This window comes from Pinus tabuliformis, chromosome 6, assembly GCF_031772625.1.
Source record: "Pinus tabuliformis cultivar Carrire ecotype Pingquan chromosome 6, CPIR1, whole genome shotgun sequence".
NCBI classification, from domain to species: domain Eukaryota; kingdom Viridiplantae; phylum Streptophyta; class Pinopsida; order Pinales; family Pinaceae; genus Pinus; species Pinus tabuliformis.
The window spans coordinates 684,290,436-684,306,404 of record NC_142292.1 but is presented as its reverse complement, the minus strand read 5'-3'; the positions used below and the strand labels follow the sequence as shown (position 1 = coordinate 684,306,404).

General features: G+C 36.3%; 1 protein-coding gene across 3 annotated transcripts in view; it reads right to left on the bottom strand.

The window, feature by feature from the left end:
- Nucleotides 1–15,969, bottom strand: part of LOC149260501 (phosphoglycerate mutase-like protein 1) — a 239,034-nt gene that overhangs the window by 11,771 nt on the left and 211,294 nt on the right. For 2 of the 3 annotated variants that reach the window (XM_089420770.1, XM_089420775.1), the window contains 3 exons: nt 7,015–7,089; nt 6,641–6,729; nt 5,514–5,633 (listed from right to left, as the gene is read on the bottom strand). In XM_089420770.1, coding sequence (XP_089276896.1) covers nt 5,514–5,633; nt 6,641–6,729; nt 7,015–7,089 — 284 coding nt within the window. The remainder of the gene's footprint in view (nt 1–5,513; nt 5,634–6,640; nt 6,730–7,014; nt 7,090–15,969) is intronic. The other variant, XM_089420774.1, reaches the window with a different exon arrangement.

Genomic DNA, 15,969 nt, shown 5'->3' with positions numbered 1-15,969 from the left:
ATTGCTAATGAAATCAAACTGAAATCAATAGACACAAATTTCTTCTACTCAATCTGCGAAAAGGAAAACATACAATAGAAACACATGCAATCATTCAATCACAATGAACACAATATTTTTACTGGGGAACCCAACTAGGAAAAACCCCTCCTTTGTTTGTATTATATCAGATGAGACAAAGATCAATTACAATGACTGTTTCAATCCTTAAATCTCAATCTGCACTACAATATTGATCTCCTCCTGAGTCTACTATGGCCAATACTTAGCCAAAATAGGCCTCCTGCTTCCTCGTATTTCCTTGCACAATTCATCTCCTAAAGAATAGGAAGAGCTCCTATTTCCTTGCACAAATCCCAAGAGAATGATCTCACCTACTACATGCAAACTCTATACACTCAACACTATACAACAATAAATACAATTATGCCTTTTCCCACTACTCAACTAGGCAATTCGAATTGCATGCATGACTAGGGGTATTTTTAGTAAATTGCCTATTTAACTGAGCGATCAATGAGTTAACAACAGTTACAACTAATCAACTGAACTCATATTGACTCTATTCATGACTAGAGCCCAGATAACTAAGTTTCACTAGCTATAGCTCCACTAGATTGCTAGATCTTAGCAATAAAATCATGCACAACTTTACTTCTTGCCCACAAACTTGAATTGACTAACTTAACTAAGTGACTTGACCATGTCACTCCTGCTAACTGCAACTCAAGTTATCCTATTGATGTGGAATTTCGAATTTCTCCATTTGACTAAGGCACAAGTCAAATGAAGCCTTTTCTTGCTACAATTTAAAAGGAATCGAATGCTTTATTGATTGGACTGCAAAGTCATAAAGGCAATCTAAGAGGGTTCTTCTTCAATATGGTTAGGGGGTATAGATAAACAAATTGTCATTCTCTATAACATAACTAAACTTGGTAAATAAAGAATTACAAGGAAAGAAAGGAAGGGACTCACTTAGGGAGCTCCACAACCAAACTAAATAAAGGAGTGGTTAAGATTTTACTCACAAAGGATGTCTTATGTCTTTAAACCCCTCCCTTTTAGGACAAGGTGAATGCTTTTGCCCACAATGGATACATATGTCATTAACTCCTCCACAAAAAAAAGTTGCTCCTAGATGTAGCTTTGACAATCTAATCCTACATACAATATCTACCAAAGGTGTTCCAAGAATATACACCGCACATAAAAGATTGTACAAACATAGAAAATCACAACTTCTATGTTGCAGGAAACGACTAGCTAGGGGCCATCCTGATACTCGAAATGTTGAAACAGCTTCGAAACACCACCGACCATATCGTACAATGTTTCGCAATTCTGAAACATTGTATGGTATGGCCCGCAGCTTTTCAGAGCCATTTTGACCAAGGCCATGTTTCAACCTTTTTTTTGTCAAGTCTGGTCAAGGGGCCAGGAAGGGCGGGGGTCTCTTTTACGGCCCAAAAACATTGACTTGACAATTTTTTTCAAAGATAAACACTTAGTTAACCAAGTTTAATTAAAAAAAATGGAATAGAATTCTCTAGAAACCTTATTAGCCTCCTTTTTTCTATTTAAAAAAAGCACTTTGTTCACTCATTTCTCACACATTCTTTTGCAAGAGGAGCTTCCTATAGTAGTAGAAAGCATTTTAGATGTGTTTTGGAGCATGAGTACCAAGAAGGGTGAGGGCAACAACGGTTTTAGCAAGTGATTTATTTTCTATTTTGCAACTTTCATGGCTTCTCAAAGTTGTTTCCAGTGCCCCTAGATCTACTCAAGCAACCAAGCAACAGGAATATTATCCTCCATGTAGGTATGCTACCAAAGTCAAGCAAATGGGTTCTGGTGGTTCATGGGAATGGAAGTGCAATTTATACAAAATTGATTAGACATTCAAGGGCTCTTACACTAGAGTGAAGGCTCACATGTCACACGCAGAGATAATGGGGATTGAAGTGTGCGCACATACCTGAAATCCAAAAGTGAGGGCTAAATTCAAGAGAGAGCAAGATGATTTTCAAAGGTTGAAGGATCAAAGAAGCAAAATCGACATGGGTGGCACTAGCAATCCTCACTTGGGTGCTAGCAATGAGCCAAGGATTGTTCATGAAGAAAGAAAGAGGAGGGTGCTAGCAGTAAGAAGAGTTATCCAAGCCATCAAATCCAGCTAAAGACAATGGATTGTTGAAAATGCTTGATAATCAAGGGGGAGAAGAAGTTGACTAAAGAGTGGCGAGGGCCATATTTGCTTGTGGCATCCCTTTTAAGGTGGTTTGATCCCCATATTGGCAGGATTTGGTGAGAGCGATTAACATAGCCCCTCAAAGTTACAAGGGGCCAAACTATGAAAAAATCACAACAATTTTTTTGAAGAAAGTGAGGCAACTTCTTGATGATGTTTTGAAACCAATTCATAACTCATGGGGTAGCACAGGGCTTTCCATTATCTCAGATGCTTGGACTAATACAAAGCATAGGCCATTGATTAATGTCATTGCATCATCACCAAAAGGAGCCATGTTCATAAAAGCAGAAGATTGTTCGGGTGAGGTAAAGGACAATAAGTTCATTGTTGCAATTTTAATTGTTGTTATTGAACAAGTAGGACCAGAAAATGTGGTGCAGGTTATCATATATAATGCACCTGTTTGCAAAGTTGCAAGTTTACTAGTTGAAAATATATACAATCACATATTTTGGACTCCTTGCATTCTCCACCGCCCAAATCTGATTTTCAAAGAGATTGAGGAAAAAACACAATGGATTAAGGAGGTCACAACGCAAACTAGGAAGATTATAAAATTCATCACCAACCACCACCAATCTCAAGCAATATATCAAGAATACTCCAAATTGGAGTTGCTCAAAGTTGTTGAGACAAGGTATGCCTCAAACTTCATCATGTTGCATTTCTTTGTTGAAGTTAAAATTGCATTAATGAGTATGGTAGTGGGTTCAACTTGGGTTAAGTGGAGATAGGCAGATTCAGGGAAGGGAAGTATGGTGAGGAGGGTGTTAATTGATGAAGATTGGTGGAGCAAGATGGATTTCTTGCTCAAGTTCACATTACCTACATTTGATCTTCTTTGAAATGCAGACTCAAAGAAACCCTTCGAGGGAGAGGTTTATGTTGGCATGGATGCCATGGTTGAGAAAATCGTGGAAATTATTACACAAGAGGCTCCCACTCTTCCTTTTGTGGATTTTGATTTTGTTGAGCAAGTGAGGTCCATCATTGTTACAAGGTGGAATGGCTTGAACAATCCATTGCACACTTTGGCACATGATTTAAATCCAAACTTTTATGATGAAGAATTCATTGATCAAGGCAATGGGAAGAGGAAGGCCTCACATAAGGACAAGGAAATGGCCAATGCAGTGAACAAAGTCTTTCATAGGTTGTTTCCAACTTCTTTACAAACTGACGTAAGGAAGGAATTTTCATGTTTTGCTACTGGATTAGAGGATTTGCAAACATATTAGCTTTGGATGGGAGGACGACAATGAACCTAATTAAGAATACACAAAAAATACAACACAATATGGAACTTGGAATTTGGCCCCCAGGAATTTCAGCCTCTAGAGAAATTCGGCCCTTCAAAAATGTAGGCTGTAAACAAATTAATTAGATATTTACGCTAAACAGAGTATGAAACCTGCTATGGAGTTTCACCAGAATTCATAACATCAAAATTCATTAATTTGTTGTTGAGTACCTACCTGGTTTGTTGTGGTTGAAGATGCTTTAGAATTACTCCTGCTACCAAAAGACCAAAACCTCCCAACCAAACTGGGTACAACCTAAGTACTCAGTCCAGAATGCTTCTCAACTGATGCAATCTGTTCCCCCGTGCCCAAAAACTTCAAGAACAAACAAGGCTCAGTCCTTACTGTCTGTAATCTTCTGTTACAAATTTTCCTCCTCTCAACACTGTGCTCCCAAGAAACAAAAAGATCCCCTTTCAGTCCTACTCCCTTCTCCTTTTATTTCTTAGAACCACCGCTCATTCATCCTTCATTGCCTTGGTTGTGTGGCCCCCCTATTACGTGGCTCCTCACGGTGAATTAAAGAGGTAGTCACGCTTTATTTTGACACTCATCACTTTAGAAGGTTTTAGGTGATACCAAACTATATTACATAGTCCTTTTTTATTAAGATTTATTTAATATTTTATTATATCATACCTCTTTTAATGTTTAACATTTAGTTAAGAGTTACTTCTTTTATAACAATATAACTCCCTTTTAAACTTTAATAATTTAATTTAGAACTTTTGGATAATGTTCTATGGTTACCTGTTATGATGACGACACATACTAAAATACATATTCCAATATATCTTTGCGAGTTAGATATTTATTTAATATCTTCAACAATTACGTCTTTTATCCTATGCTTGGCATTTCTTCATAATTTAATATGACTACTAGTGCAGTGTAGGTGACGCATGCATATGTAGCTATCATATGCATGCATCGTATGCATGCTAATAATTCACAATTCGTTTGTACTGGTAGATGGGTCATTACAAAAAATTTGGCCCCATCGTAAAACTCAGCTCCTCCACCTGTGGATTGTCCTCTTCAAATTCTGAACTCACTATGGCGGTGGTCTCCTTTCAAGTACAAGACAACTTCACCTGCAATTACCCTTTTCAACTAGGATTGAACTCTAGTTGCATTATTGCATGTTTGTTGCATTCTCACAGCAATTTGCCTTGATGGATTTTGAACTTGGTGCTCTACAATTAAAGCACTCAATCCCATTCAATCCCTCAAACCAAACCTTTAGAAACTGTCGGAAATAAGTTAATAACTCCTTTAATTATTTATGCTTACTCTTTTTGTCACAGTTATGGCATTGGTCAGCTCACACCATCCTAGTAGTGGTTGAACTCTTGTATTTATTTATGATATTTTTATTTGCATAAGTTTTAACATAAGAAATGCTACAAGATTACGCTAAGATATCTGAAACTCTTTGGAGTTACTCATAAACAAGAATTCTTCAGGTAACCTTTAAAATTCAATGTGTTCAATTCAATACAACCTCAAAAATTCTTGAACATCAGAAAAAAAAATTAATATAGGAATAGTGAATTGTAATAGAAATCTATGCCTGTCAGTGTATTGTTCAAACTGTGTAGGGATATTGCAGTGCTTAGGATAGCAGAGAAATACATCAGATTTTCAGAATTCCAGGATTGCATGGAAGGATGGATCAGTGTTCCAGCACCAACTGAATTCTTCAAGAAAATTACACACTCGAATGTTTATTTCCCATGTGTTTAGCACTTGATTTATTTGTATTGCTTCAAAATGAATAATATTTCAAAAATATATACCGGGTTCCCAGATATTACCAGACTGGAATAACAACTTGAAGTCAGAGAATGGACAACACTTGAAGCCAAGTTTTCTTATACCCATAGTCCAGTTTCTCACATATTTATCTTCTAAGCCCACCACCAGAATTAAAGCTTCTTCAAAGTACATCAACTTACGCTTTGTGAATCTCTTTTCTAAGCAAGGAATGGCAGTCGTTCCCAAAGAGGCCCAGAGTGTGTATTAAGAAGCTACTGTGTGAAACAACTGCTATTTCTTTTTCCTTCCGTGTCAACAACCTGCAGAAACAAATAGGCCTTGTAAGTTAACACATAATTAAGCTTGCAAACATTTTCAAATGAAGGGAGATGCAAAGATGGATTTTATTCCTAGAAAGATAAATGCAGTAGAAATTGTAAAAATCAATGTTACCAGAAAATGCATGGCAGGGTGCCATTTCTGAGAGAGTTCTTCTTTATAAAAGAAATTAAGACTTTGAGTTTGTATTAACAAGGTTAAAACCTAATTTTCCTGTCGGGGGGGAGGGGTGCGTGGGGGAGAATACTCGCATGAAAATAAGTTAATGTAATAAGGGTCACAATTAATCCAACTCAGTAAGCCAACAATGCATTAGTACATTATATTAGTACTAAATGAAAGTCACAATGACTTAACTTTAATATTAGGGTTAAAGTTCAGTAAATAAACTACCCGAATCATGAATAAAGAGTAAATTATCATCTAAAAGTGATTCTAATTTTAATAGACACCTGCATAATCTCTTGTGAGCGCTACTGTTTCAAGTTTTCTAACAACTGTAATGTCTGACCTGCACTCTAATTGAAGGAAAACTGAAATGCAGATTCAATGATATTGATCCTTTCTCAAGCCATTACATGTCCTTTTAAGGTAGTCTTCGAGGAAAAATTCTAATATAGCATACATCTTGATGTGTTGCAAACACTAGTAATACAGTCACATGTTGTGTAAAGAAAATTTCTTTTTAAAAAATGCAACACGTTATTTTCTCAAAGGGCAGGATGATTCTCAGAGTTATTTCTTCAAATTTCAGCATGATCTTTGTGATTGTAATAACACTTTCAGCCTTTTTCAAAATAATGCCCATTTTCGAAATATTTTGTCAACAATTCAAGATGTTAATGACAAAGTTTTAGTATGAATGAAAATTCCAGAAAAGAACTGAGAATCTATTTACATGTGCATCATATGTGCTGATCCTACATTTCTCAAGAGATACACTGCCAATTCATATATAAAAGATTGACATATGTTTCAAAAAGCAAACCAGTTCATAAAAGCTCTTCCACGCGCTGCAACTTCTATTCTTCTTTCTCTGGCATCTGGCTTCCACAAAAGATCTTCATTTGTTTCTAGCTGCATAAGCAATGAAACAAGCTATATATATCAGCTCTCATTATTAAGTACCAAAATACTGCAAACCCAACAATACATGCATTCTCTATAACTAATTCAAAAGCTAAGATGAAATCATAATTAATGCAGTAAAATAAGAAAATTCTACAATTAATGCAACAAAATATAGAAAAGCACTTAAACAAAAAGATATTGAAAAGTTCTTAAACAAAAAACTATCTTCAAAGAAAGAAAGAAAAAGGAGAAACTAACAAGCTAATTTAAGAACACTACTGACGTATTTACCAGAGAAAAATCAATGCCAGGAAAAAGGGGTCGATACTCATCAATGTTTTTCCTCTTGTCACATGGATGTAATCCCTGGAAAGAATAAAAAACAGAAATTTCAATCTACTAACAAATTGAACGTAGTATTTTATTCAATACACAAAAATATATGAATAATGGTAAAAAAGAGAAAATAAAAATACCACCTCAGATACCATCCTCACATGAATCGATGGCTAACCAAGACTCAGAAACTATTTTGTAGCTTTTGTTAGACAAGATAGATGTAATTTAATATCCACATAGCATCAAAAACAGTCATTCCTGTAGCTTTTGATACAAAAGCTGCATGTAATTTAATATCCATAAATCGTCAAAAAAAAACAGTCAATTTTCTTTCCTTTGACTTCTTGGTTTTTGCAAGTAGTTTTTGACTATGACCTTTTAGGTGAAAATTTTCCTCATTTTTTTCCAATAATCCCTCGCATTTTCTAATAATTCAACGGCAACTATATTCTCAAGATATTTATATTTTTCTAGTTGTTTAGCTAGTTTGAACTCTACTATTTTCCTGCTTTGTTAAAGGTTTGCTAGTTCATTCTCTAATTTTTTTATTTGCATGTGTATCACCTTGATCTTCTTTCATAATGAATAATTTCCCACACATTGCGCAAAAGCAATTGTAATTTTTAAAGGTTGTCATATTCTCAAACTACATTTCACAATAAAGACATTTAGTCCAGAATTTTGGCATATATATGAAATTTGCTGCCGCCTTAACCCACACCTGGGATTATCATGGAGAAAGTCTTTAACTCCACTTGGTGTGGCCTTGGGGGAAAGTTTTGAGCTGAGGCTGTCAATTATCGATGACTCTGTCTAGGCTTACTCCCACTGAAGCCAAGGTGGGTGGACCCTAAAAATGTCTAAGGTTCAACCAGCTCAAAGCTAGCAAGTTACTTTTCCAGGAGTTAACACTTCAAATATATAATGTCAATTAAAATTACAGGCTCAGTGAGCATATGCAGACACAAATATAGTAAAATACAATGTTGCACTAATCGCGAAAAAATATCGCAATAAAATCGTTTTATCACGATTTAAAAAAAAAAAAAAAAAAGAGATATTATCGCACGATAAAAACGATTATTTTTTTTTGGCCGATTTTTATGAAAAAATCGCAATTTTTATTGAAAAAATCCTGGCTATGTTGGGCAGCGCGAATTATAACTAGGAAAACACAATTTTATTTTTCATTTGGACAGTAGACAGGCGTGCGACGGGGGTTTGGAGTCTTGGAGTGAGCTCTTGGTAATTTTGGAGCTAAATCCACTAACTGGAGGAGAAAAACGAAGTGTGAGCTAAGGAGGAGATGAATTTTCTCCATAAAACCAGTATGGGCACTAACATTTTGTGTTTTCACTGTTTTGTAACTTTGTTTGGGTTTTTTTCTATGTTTTTGGTTGGGTTCGGAATCTGGATAACCCATTGTTTTTTTCTAGATTTTTGGTTGGGTTTGGAATGGGGTTTTTGACATTTGTCCAATGTAATTTTTTTTAGTTTTTTTGGTTGGGTTTGGAATGAGGTTTCTTAAATTGTATGTAATTTTTTTTAGTTTTTGTACAATTTAAATTGTAAGCTTGTAACTTGTAAATTGTAATCCTTATTTTTCCATAAGTTCACTGAAACACCATTCAAGTTTTTAACTTCAAAGTTCAAAGTCAAACATGCCAAGGAAATTGGACCCTCTGTGGGAATTTAGTGAACCTGATGGAGGAAATTAAACTTGTCTTGCAAGTTGTGTGGACACCATATGTCTGGGGGGTGTACAGATTGAAGTATCACCTTGCACAAATCCCTGGATTTGATGTAGGGCCTTCCACAGAGACAAATCTTGAAATCATCCGAAGAGCCATGAGATCATTGGAAAATTTGGACCACACTAGAGAGGCCAAAGCAGAAATGAAGAGGCAACTAAAAAAGTCAGCTGAACAAGGAAGTGGCAGTGGTTCCACTGCAGCATCAACCAACCCGATAGCTACCTCATCAATTTTTATTCCTTGAACCACACCTAGTTCACAACCATCTATCACTTCAATGCTTAAAAAAACTGAGAAAGAACAAGCTGACAAGTTGCTGGCCAAATTTCTCCCTTGGAATGATATTCCTTTCAGCATTGTAAGGAATAATCCATTTTTCCAGCCTGTGGTTGATGCTATTGCAATTGTTGGCTCAGGGTACAAAATCCCTTCTTATCATGAGATTAAAGGACGGATTCTTCAAAATGAAAAGCTTGGCTACACCAAAAGGTTGGAGGATTTTAAGGAATCATGGGCACAAACAGGATGCACTATGATGTCAAATGATTGGACTGACCAAAAGGGGAGAACCCTTATAAACTTCTTGGTTAGTTGTCCCAAGGGAACTATGTTTATCAAATCTATTGATCCATTTGCACATATCAAAGATGCAAGAACTTTATGTGATTTGCTGGATGTGTTTATTTTGGAGGTGGGTGCGGAAAATGTTGTCCAAGTCATAACGAACAATGCTGCAAATTATGTTGCTACTAACAGGATGCTTATGGACAAGCATCCTACCTTATTTTAGACACCTTGTGCTGCACATTGTATTGATTTGATGTTGGAGGACATAGGGAAAATTTCCTTTGTCAAAGATATTGCTGAGTCATCCACAAGCATTACAAAATTTATATATAATCATACATCTGTGCATAGCTTGGCAAGAAAATTCACCAACAACAAAGAGTTGGTGCGCCCCGCCATTACACGATTTGCCACCAGTTTCATATCTCTTCAATCCCTATTGAATTCTATGTGGGATGTGAAGAGAATGTTTCTTTCTGAGGAGTGGCATGCTTTGACAATGAGTCGCAAACCAGAGGGAGAGGCCATATGCAGACTAGTTTCATACCAGGAAGACTTCTGGGCAGGAGTGCAGGAGGTGTGCGTCGTCACTGAACCTTTGGTAAAGGTTCTTCGATTAGTTGATGGTGAGAAGCCCACAATGGGCTATTTGTATGAGGCCATGGACAGGGCGAAAGAATCCATTCCAGCCTACTATGATGATAAGGGAGATGAGGGGTTTCAGAGACAACTCCTCCTATGGGGAGTGATTGATGAACGATGGAACAACACACTCCATCGTCCCATTCATGTTGTAGATGGTTTAGATATTATAAACCAAAAAACAAAAAAAAAATTGTATGTTACGATTTTTCCTTGATTTTTTCCCGATTTTTACGTTTTTTTCCCCGCGCTGAAATTATCCCGATAACGATTAGTGCAATATTAGTAAAATAAGACTAGTATCCAAATATAGATACTTGCTAAGGATACTCCAAGTAAAGATACAACTTTGAAAAAGATTAGAAAGAAAAGCAAAGTGCCACAAGATAGATGCTTCCAAAAAGTAATGCTGGCAAGTTATAACTTTAGCAAGTGCAATAAATGAAGCAAGTACTTGAGCATGAAATATATGTTTATCAACTTGGAAAAATGCTTAAGTGATAAATGTAATGCTTGAAAGTAAATAAGATTTATCCAAGATAAGAGACCAATTCCAAATGTAGGCACATAAAACACAAATTAAAATGATGATGGTGTTTGTGGTGTACCTGCGTTGTAATATGATGGAGTCTATCTTGATTTATTTTAAATTACTTAAACTCTAAAACAAGTTTCAAGGAACTTTGTTCTCCAAAACTCACCCTCGCCAAGGCCATCACCTCAGAGTGAGGAGTCAATAGGGGTGGAGGATCCCTATCGTCTACTTCAACCAACTTATGTTGGAGGTTAATTTTTTAGTGCCAAATTGTTATAAGAGAAGCTTGAAAAATAAATAACAATTGATAATAAAGCCAACTAATGAAGTTGTAGCAATCAAACTAAATGAGATTGCAAGGATGATGTAAAAGCAAGCTAATCCACTAGTTGAAAGAAGAAAGTGATTGTAATGGATAGATGAATGAGACAAATTTATCAAGTGAAGTTAAGCAAGATCATTCATCATATCAAGTTTTCATAACATGTAAAATGAAATGAAAATTTAGAGAAACTTAAGATGCATGAAAATCAAAGAAACAAAATAGCTACTCAAGCAACCATACAAAGAACACTTTCCCCAATTGGGGAAAAGGGATGCCAAGGGGAAAATCCCCAAGCTCCCAAAAGAATGTGATATATTTTAAAGTCAATTTCCTCTTGTTGGATGAAGGATAGAGAGGGTCCTTTAGAAAAGGGATTTACAAGAATTTCCCTCAAAAGGGAAAGATAGTCTTTCTGATCAAGTTTACAAGTGTTGAGAAATGTAACTAGTTTTGGTGTTCATAATTGTATTTGGGTCATGATGTAATGTATTTGTCAAAAGAAAGAAAAGAAAAATTATTATGAAAGGAAAATTTATTTTATTAGCATGGGTTTCATGCTCTATGATTTTTTTTCTAGGTCAAGCCTCCATTGAAGGGTTCTAGGATTGAATCACAAGTCATTGTACTTGTCATTATGTATTAGACCCTTCTTGGGCTCTTTAAGTCAAGAAAGAAAATTATTTTTTATTTCTTGAAGTCGGCTTCCTCACCTTTCCAATCGCCCTCAAACCCTTGTTAAGTCGGCCTCATAATGGAGATACGACCACTATGTATAGAGGAACAATTCAACCTATTATGACACTTATCCAGTGAAGGAATTTGATCTAAAATTTGAAGAATAGAAGAACATGTGTTAAGAATCTAAAGAAGGGAGAACCAAAGCAAAGGATGCAAAAATACTTGTCAAGAAAAAGAAGACGAATTTTTTCATCTTTTTGTCACACATACAAGCTAGGGTTACTACAGGTCTAGGACGAAATTGCATATCGAGTTGAGAAAAATATTTTGTTTGGGAAATTCTTGAGTACACTTTTCTTGCTTGAAGAAGGTCTACTGGAAGGATGACTTGGTGGACGGAGGAAAGTCAAATCTTGGTCAAAAGGTTTATGTTGTCTCATTTGATTTGGTTCTAAAGAAGAGAAGAAAATTTTTTTGGGTTTTCCCCTAGAAGAAGGGTTTTTCCATGCCTGAGTGCCTACATCTTGTGTTCTCTGTTATGTTTGTGATCTTCATTGTTTGGCATTTGTCTTGATGATAAGAATATAATAACTAGAAAGAAGAACTAATAAGAAAAATCACAAGAAAGTGCTAAAGAAAAGAGAAATCAAATTAATAAAGACCTTAACTATGTTTCCCTATGGATTTCTCAACATGGTATCAGAGCTAAGGTCAATGGAACAAGGCAGCTAGAAGATCACATATGTGCCAAGGAAAAAGGGTTTCAAACCTACCTTTGAAGGCCAAACCATCTAAAAGGAGAATCGAACTTGGATAGCATATTTTTGGGCATGACTATAAAACTTTACCTCTGCAATTAGGCTGCAAAACTGGCTGATTAGGGTCGCATAGCAGAACTTGGTAGCCATAACAGTAAGAGGAACCGAATTGCAATTTAGAAATTTGAATAGCTAGGTTATAAGCCTAGTCAAGACTGAGATCCTTAAAACAAAAAGAAAAGTTTTGTGTATGGAATTAAGGGGCTAAATTTACCTCAAGCTACAAAGGTTTTGTGTATTGTTGCAGAGGTGACCAAATCACAAGATTAGAATATCCTTTGTGGCCCAAAAGAAGTCCTCATATCAAGCGAAGTGTCTATTTGTCAAACGAACCAAGATCAATTAGATTAGAGGCATTGTAGGCCTGTCGTAAGAGACACAGTCATTATAATCTTTGAAGAAGACGAGAACCCTGTGGAAAAGATCGAATACTTGTGCATATATATATATATATATATATATATATATATATATATATATATATATATATATATATAAAGAGAGGGAGAGAGAGAGAGAGAGAGAGAGAGAGAGAGTAACATAGAAGTCGTCCTTGAAATCTCAGTCTTGGAAGAAGAGTATATCAATCTTTGATCAAATTCAAGAAACTTATGCATCTTTGTCTACAACAATAAAAGGAGAACTCTATTTAAGGATTTGTAGCAGCTTCTACATTTTACCCTAAATAACAGTTAAGGAACAGTAGAATTGTCTTTTGAAAAGCATTTTTTCTTGACTATTTTTGTCAAAGAAAGTGAAGAAAGAATTCAGTCCATATTTTGTCATTGAAGAAAGAAAAATTCTCGTTGAGCAAGCTTAGAAGGAAGCAATCTACAACAGTGAGAAAAACTTGTTCGATTTTCTTGCACCAGCTTGTGGAAGAACCCTTGAAGATCTCATCAAAATCATGTAAGTGTTATTTTTGTTCTTTATGTCTCAAACATCTAACAATATGTCTTCCATTTGCAAGGAGAGCTATAAGCTTCAATCATGGAAGACTAAGGTATGTAATCTTAAGGTATGTATAACATGTTCATTTGTTAAAAAATATAATGTTTTAGGGTTTAGTTGTTTGTATGATCCTAGGGTTTGCAATTTCTCATTATATCTAGAAATTGTAAGCCCTAGATAGTACATATGAGAACCCTCACTCTATTTGCTTGTTCCCTTCCCCATAATGTCTAGGGTTTATAAGTAGTCCAAGCCTCAAGGTACATGGCAAACCTTTGCAAGATAGAATTAAATGATGTCTAGGTTTTGACATAATGCCCCTAGAGCTAGTTAGGGTTGGTACTCAAAAGCCCTAGGAATTCATTCCTTAAAATTAATGGAAACCCTAGATAATCATCTTGCTCTTGTACTTGTATATTTTGGTTGTGCTTGTTAATAAATATTGCAAGTATACATTAAGAATGGTGACTTGGTTAATCGAGTTGGATCCTTGGACACTCTAATAAAAGTTGACTCATATGGAAATGGATCATGAAGATGTTATGATTCAAAGGGAGCCCTTCAATAACGAAATCCTACAAGGTTTGTAAAAGGAGCAACTCAAGGTATGTTTAAGATCACAAGATTTGTAGCTAATCTTCTTCACTAAAAGGTAAGATCATTTTGAAAGTTGCTTTATAATATATATTACTAACTCTCTCACATCTTGTTAGTTTTTTTAGCATCGGATGTGTTTTAGCCACGAAATTTGGTGGAAAGACTAGAATACATGTATTCTCCAAAACTCAGAAATCGTTTCTGGAAATTCCAAGAGACGACTTAATTAAGATAACTAATCGTTTTTTAATGTGTCCTAAGTCTAAACTTAGGAAATTTGATCAATTAAAGGGTATTAATTAAATCATGGTGAGAATCTTCTAGAAGAAGACATGGATCGAGTTCTAGTTAATCTTAGCCATCGATTATGTTTTAATCTTGGTCGTTGATGTCTCAACGAGAGATTATAAGAAGAAATTTGATGGGGGTTGGAGAACACACTTGAGCCACCAGCAGTTCGAATTTACTAGCAGATCGAACTCCAGAGTAGCAGCGTTGAGTTGTTGGAGAGAGAGCTAGTGAGCTCGAAGCAGTGAGAGAGGGGCAGGGATAGTAAGGCCGGAGGAAGATTTTCCTGTTCCAGTGAGTGCATTGCAGAGAGGCAGTGAGTGCCACAGAGAGGCAACGCAGAGCCACACAAAGGCAACGCAGTGCTTCAGAGGGGAATCTGTATTTTGCTGGGGAGAAGCAGTGATTCAGTGCCAGAAGTCAGAGTGGGAGCTCGGAGGCCAAGAGAGTCCATCTTCCAGACAACAGTTGATCAAATAGCAAGAGAGACGTAGTTCCGAGTTGTGGGACGCAGTACTGTGTAGGCTGACGCAGGGACTGCACAGAGGCAGCAAAGAGCAGCTCATCTTGAGCCAAGGTCAGTGTCGGATTGCCAGTGGGAGTGAGATTTTTCTCACTAGACTTATTGTCAGTCATTTCTCTGTATGGATTGCTAGATTTGAGCATCCATAGTTTTGTACTCAGATTTACTACTGCATAATAATAAGACCCTCAACTGCTACACCGGTTTTCCTGGGGACTTAGTCTAAAAAGAACTGTGTATTTGTGTGTGTTTTGCATCTATTCCAGTGTTGCGAACATCGTGATTAAATCGCGATTTTTTCCCTCAACTATTGCATCGATTTTCCCAAGTTGGTTTTTTCCGAGGACATAGTCCAAAAATCACTGTGTATTTGTGTGTATGTGTGTGCATCTGTTAGACCAGGAGGTAACTCCTCAAAATGAGATTGTATTATTCATTTAGGTCGTTCATTATTATATATAAGAGGGAGAGACTGTTCAGTTTCATATCCCGATGACTCTCCATTTCCTCCATTATTTATTTACACTATTTACAGTTATTCACCCAATCCCTATGATTAGGTGTCAACATTCCCCCCCTTAATCTGAAGGGATGTTGATGAGGCCAAGCATCGTTCTGAATCTTTCAAGTTTTTCTCTTCCAAGCGCTTTGGTGAAGATGTCTGCAATCTGCTCATTAGTGGAACAAAGGCGAAGATGGATTGTTTTGGCCTCAACATGATGTCGAATCAGATGATATTTTGTATTGATGTGCTTTGTTGGATCATGGAACTTTGGGTTCTTGGCCAACTTTATAGCCGAGGTATTGTCAATCATGAGTGGAGTAGATTGTACTTGTTTTACCTACAAATCTTCCAGAATTTTCCTCAGACACTATTTCTTTTGTTTCATCAGTTGCTGCCACATATTCTGCCTCTGTTGTGGAATCTGCTGGAACTGATTGTTTGCGTGATCTCCAGGAGACAGCTCTTGATCCAAAACTCATAGCATAACCCGAATTAGATACCCCAGTTTGTTTGTCTCCATCGAAGTCCGAATCAGACTATCCAATCAAGTTGAAGTAGCCCACCTGTGCATACTTGAGACCAAAGTCTTGAGTTCCCTTCAAGTACTTTAGAACTCTTTTTGCAACAGACCAATGTCCCTCACAAGGCTTTTGCATAAATCTGGAGAGGATTCCAACAACAAACAAAATGTTTGGTCTGGTAGTAGTCAAATAGTTGAGACTTC